The 5,976-nt window shown below is 36.8% G+C and overlaps 1 protein-coding gene across 1 annotated transcript; it reads right to left on the bottom strand.

The window, feature by feature from the left end:
- Nucleotides 1-2,504: 2,504 nt before the first annotated feature.
- Nucleotides 2,505-5,375, bottom strand: LOC110919344 (RUN and FYVE domain-containing protein 2-like). The gene is made up of 3 exons (XM_022163616.1): nt 4,869-5,375; nt 4,149-4,688; nt 2,505-2,591 (listed from the first exon to the last, which is right to left on the bottom strand). The coding sequence occupies exons 1-3, from the start codon at nt 5,373-5,375 to the stop codon at nt 2,505-2,507; spliced, it is 1,134 nt and encodes a 377-aa protein (XP_022019308.1).
- Between the last annotated feature and the right edge of the window lie 601 nt (nt 5,376-5,976).

Genomic DNA, 5,976 nt, shown 5'->3' on the forward strand with positions numbered 1-5,976 from the left:
CCATGGTTATGTATGGGGGTAATGTGGGTAACGACAGAACCTGATGAATGTTAACAAACCCTTTGGTGGTTTGTTAATACTGTAGGATCGGTTTTTGACTACCGAACGATTGCGAACCGATACGTGTGACGTGCGGAATTCGTAGACGTACGTGGACCGAACACGAGAACCGTACTATAATCTGTGATTCGATTGTATAATCTGAAAAGTTACAAGTCACGTGAATCACCTTTTGCACTTTCTCTCTCTAGCTCCAGGCTCTCCAAATCTCCAAATATGGAAAAGTTGGCAAAAGTTCTAAAACTAACACCTAAGGGTTCTATTTATAGGCCAAGGCAATAAAGGAATTTCTCCTTATTTACAATAATGCCACCTTGCCTTTTCCCTAAATATTACACTATAATGTCTTGTTTTCTTCTGATTTCTGCTACGAACTGGATTGACGGAGGCGATAGACATAAATGCACTAACAGACTCCCCCTTGGATATTGCCGCAGTCAATCTCGTAGCGTCTTGTCTTTCTCTCTCTCTTGAGTCTTCTTGAAGCTTTATCACATATTCAACAACATAGACTCCCTCTTGCTCGAACAGAATCCCCGTGGATCTGTCTTCAGCTTCAGCTCCCCCTTTTGGTAGACTCTTTCTTCAGGCCCCCCCTTTCATTAAGCTTCCGTGCTATAGGGATCGACACCTGGCTTTCCGGTTACAAACTCCCCCTTGCGATAAGCTCTTCTTCAGACTCCCCCTTAGTCTCGGCTATCGAGATCGTAATCTGGAACTTTCATATGCAAATCTCAAACATTTATAAGTAAAAACATTTTGAACATCCAGGAATGATTACCTGGCTCTTTAAAAACTTTTTGAATCAAGAATCTGGCTCTAAAATATAATAATATGAATATATCTAGGATTAACTTGACTTTCTCCCCCTATCAAATGACTTCATAGATTTGGCAGTATTAAGAATCCAAAACTGTAACCTGACTCTTTACAACAGATTTTTAACAATTTAAGCATCCAAAACCTTCACGATTTATCATCCAAGTCCAATTTAATGACCTTGGAGATAGCACAAACTATTTTTGATTTTTTATTAAAAACTTCAAGTTTCAAATTAATAAACTTGTTTATTTTCAGAAACACGTTCAGCATACTTAGATTTTGAAACTCAGTATTCAGACATCGGTTGTCGAAAATAAAGTTGAATCAAAATCTTTTTGTATTTTTCTGAAACATAAAGCAGTAAAGAAATATTTACAAACATATTTACAGACAATATTGAGTTCGCGTCAGAGGATCATATCAGTTTATGACAAATCACTAGCACCGTTGAGCTTTAAACACTTTAAGTTCTAAATGATTCACTTAGATTGTCAGTATACTGATCCACTTAAATTTTCACACAAAGTTCAACTAATTCGAGATACGGATTACGTGATTTAAGGACTTAAACTTATTCGAGTGTCCCACCTCAGAATATACTCCCATATCAAAATTCCCTAGATTCAGTCTTACAGGAGAGTATACCAGTTTGATATCTGTATTCTGGGTTAGTGCAAGACCTTGAGAGCTCGGGTATGAACTTCCGTTCAGTCAAAGAGATGAAGACTCTACTTTAGGTGTGTTCCCTTTAGAGAATCTTTTCTGAAACTGCAATTGATTCATATCTTTCGATATTTTCAATTTTTATGCAGAGGGTAAGCTTTTAAAGCGCGTAAAGTATTATACGAGGTCTAGGCCATTGCTTCCGCAATATCAGAAGACCAAGTATAATACCCCAGATGTCAAACAGTATAAAGACCTAGTATATCTCAGAATCAGGCAATCTTTCAAACAAGATTTCGGGGGTTACCCATATATCCGAGAGATGTTCCCCACAAGATAAGTAAGTATTTGATATTTAGGTTTATATTTCGAATACAATCTACTAAGCGTGTAAAAACCTACTGGCATATCATCAGTGAGACCGTTTATCACATTTAACTTTCCAATTCTTTAGCATACTGTGATTGTCTACTGATGTACTATCATTTCCTCTTTTTACACAAAAACTCATTTTTGAATTTTATCTTGTTTTTGGCTTTTTTCAAATTTTCTAATGTTTTTTGATTTTCTGACAACACTACACTATACTCCCCCTAAAATTCAAAACATTTTAAAGAAAAATGTTTTTGGATTTTCTGGCCATCCATTTTCTACTTCTCATGCTCTGTTTTGTAGAAAATATACCCCCATGATTTACAACACATTGATATTTTACAGTTTAAAAACCGTTTTTCAATCTTGTGAAATTAATCATGTTTGTTCCACCGTGAGGGTTTCGGCATATTCACTCAACATATTTTTGGATTTTTGAATTTTTGACAAAATTTAAAAACAAACATATTTTTGATTTTTCAATTTTTTTTTACAAAATAAAAACATATTTTTGGTTTTTAAATTTTTCAGTTTTTAGGGTTTTTGAAATATTGTTTATTTATGTACAGAAACACAAACTCCCTGATTCAGTTGCAGGGTTCAGCAGCCTCCTCCTCTTGTGCCAGGCTGCTCCGATACTCCTCTTGCTGACATTCAGTTGTCTTCAGGAGCACCTGCACATTCAAATTATTCAATTACTTGAACAAGTTAGCCCAGGTCTGTTTGACCTTAGGCATTTCAACACAATATGATTCATTCAACTTCGGAAAATCTTTATCATTTTTCACAAATGTATTTTCATTCTGATTATCACTCACAGAAACCTTTTGTTTCTTTTCAACCCAAGTTTGTCCTTTTGAAGCACTTCTTTTGTAAAAATGTGAATCATTTTGAGTGTTTTGATTTTCAACAACTTTTGTTTTCCAAAACTGATTTAGCTTCGTTGCATCGACAGTTGTTTCCAACTTTGTATTGTTCTAAATCTGGGTATGTGAGAATTCCAGGTTTGTTTTAAATCGAACCAATTCGGGTTTAATTTCCAAGTTTGATTCGAAGCAAACTTGTTTGTATTGTACCTCCAAGTTTGTTTTGAATCAAATCTGGTTGACCTTTTTTCACATCCTCAGATTTCTGTTTTTCAACATCAGGCTTCTTTTTCTCAACATCAATAGATTTTAGATTTGGACACTTGCAAGCAAGATGTCCAGTTTGATCACATTTAAAACATGTTCTCTTGGACACATCTTTGACCTGTTGTTGTTTTTTCTGAGCATAGAACTCTTCATTAGACTGTCGTCTAAATTGGAGTTCTTTCTCTTCTTCGAAACTTGTTCCGTGAACAAAGTTCATCTTTTTCTGATAATTTGGCGTCTCATTTCTTTTCCAATTCTGTTTCTTTTTATAACCCAACCCAACCTTCATGTTTTTCTTCTTGTAATCAGGTTTGTTATTGTAACAGCCTAGTGTAACCGCACCATGATATTGTCCGCTTTGGCAGCCAGCACGCTCTCAGCGTCCGCCCCTCACTGCTTTAAAACGCGTCATGATGGTGAAGGTATCAAGCCCCTTATATGGAAGCCTTCGTTCCCCTTCACAACCGATGTGGGATATCACAATCCACCCCCCTTAAGGGGTCCAGCATCCTCGCGAGACCTGGCACCACCGGTCCGGCCCTGGCTCTGATACCATCTGTAACAGCCCAGCGTAACCGCACCATGATATTGTCCGCTTTGGCAGCCAGTACGCTCTCAGTGTCCGCTCCTCATGGCTTTAAAACGCGTCATGATGGTGAAGGTATCAAGCCCCCTATAAGGAAGCCTTCGTCCCCTTCACAACCGATGTGGGATATCACAGTTATAAAAAGTTTTGTGACTCTTTCCAACAAACTTTGGAATCTCAGACTTTTCAATTTCATTCATCTTGAAAACTTTGTCAATCTTTTCTGAAATCACATTCTGAATCGGGACTTCAAGATCTGAGAATAATTTGTCCGATCCAATCATGGTATAAACCAATCCTTTTGAATAATCATTCGCATTTTTCTCAGATTTTGAGTTTTTCAGATAACCTTCATGAAAACTACCTTCATTTTCATCTTGTGATTCAGATTTACCTGTTTCAACTGACTCGTCTTTCAAGACACTTTCAACGACCTTACCTACCACCTCTGGATCACTAGAATCATTAGATTTGGAATAGGTTACGTCAATGTTATCTGGCAATTGATCAACCATGTTGAAAGCTTTTTCCTCATTCTCATCATCAAAGAACGTGAATTTTTCCTCAAACGATGCTGGAACCTGATGATACTCTGAGCCAATTCCTTTCTTGTTTTGCTCAGAATCTTTACCATCCGGTTTTAGATTGAAAATGCGTTCAAGAACATATAATGAAGCGTGATAAATGTGTAACTTGTTGTTATCTTGTTCTAAATCATCTATTTTACGCTTTAGCTTAGCAACATCTTCAATGTAAGAATTTACAGCTTGTTGCTTAATTTCATACTGTCGCTTAAGCGTATCGGATGTTTCAGAACAATATTTCAATCTCGATTGAACAAGTTTCATTTGACTTTTCACATCTTTATATGATTCTTTTGTGATATGGTATGCAAGTTTTATTGAATCGTATTCCTTTTTCATTTCTTGAAATGCACTTTCCTTTTGTAAACACTCTTCTGTCATTTTCGAAACCTTTTCCTTCAAAGTCTCATTTTCTTTTTCTAAATTTTTGCATTTTTGTGTGAGCCTTTCTTCATTATCTTTCAAAATCTTTTCATTTTCAAACATTTCTTTGCATTTTTCTTTAAAAACTTTTTCGATTTTAGTGAATTCTAAGTCTCTTGTTCTGAATTTTTCATCTTTTTTAGTACAAGCACTGCACGTTTCCATGCATTTCTTGCACTGTTCAGCAGTTTTATTTAAGAGTTCAGAATTAGTTGAAGTATTTACCTCAGTGATTGGCACCTCGACTTTCTCTTCCGTCTGTGTCTGATCAGCTTCACTCTCTTGTTGTTCCTCACCAATACCAGCACCATCATCCACTTCAACCGAACTTTCAACCTTCACATCATCTTCTCCTTTCTTCTTCAGATCTTCTTCATTCTGTTGTTCTTCAGTAACAGCTTCTTTTTCTTTTTCAGCTTCAACTTTCACTTCCTCAGCAGCCTTTTTCAAATTATCCACCAAACTTTCAACATTCTTCTTCATCCTCTCTTCATCTCTCTGTCCTAGACTCGCTGTCATGACATCTCTGATGATTTTATCCAGCTTTTTCTCATAATGTTTATCTTTCGCAACATTTGAATAGTACTCGCCGGATAGAGGGATTACTGCAAGAACATCGTCAAACACCACTTCTTTTCGATGGACAACTGGTTCTCCTTTTCTGTTGATATAACATTCTCGTTTCTTGTCATATCTTCCATAGTTCCTTGCTTCTTCATATTCCTTCTCCATCTCTTCAATTTGATACCCAACAATACATCTTTCTCTGTATGTCTTCTCTTTCAAAATCTCTTCTTTTGTTTTCTATTTCACAACAGCAACAAATGGACTTGGTTTATTCTTTGATACAGTTTTGCCATGTGCTGTGAACGGGTGACCGACAACATCCTCTTCTGGGAGAAATTCACTCCAGTCGAATCCTTCGTCTTCTTGGATCACAGCACATGCTCTTGACTTTTCTTTTTCAGGATTATCTTCAATTTATTTTAACCTTGGTGATTCCTCTCTGTTCTTGTGATAGATCGCCTTTTGATAGTAATCTTCTTTAAACGGATTAGCGGTTTCTTCAACAGCAGAGTTTCTGCATTCTCTTTTGAAATGACCATTTTGCTTGCATTTGAAGCAGGTCGCTTTTGATTTGTCGAATCCCAGTTTTGTTGATGGTCCACAGATTGATTGTCTGCCAGTAATATCCATGAACCGCTGAGCTCGTCGAATGCAGCTTGCCAAACACCATCTCAGATCAATGAGCTCAATCTCTTCTGGATCGATCTGGTCGTAATCTTCCTTTGTCAGTTCGGAATTTCCAATTTTCCCAGCTACCAGATCTTCG

The sequence above is a fragment of the Helianthus annuus genome, chromosome 16 (assembly GCF_002127325.2).
Source record: "Helianthus annuus cultivar XRQ/B chromosome 16, HanXRQr2.0-SUNRISE, whole genome shotgun sequence".
Classification (NCBI taxonomy): domain Eukaryota; kingdom Viridiplantae; phylum Streptophyta; class Magnoliopsida; order Asterales; family Asteraceae; genus Helianthus; species Helianthus annuus.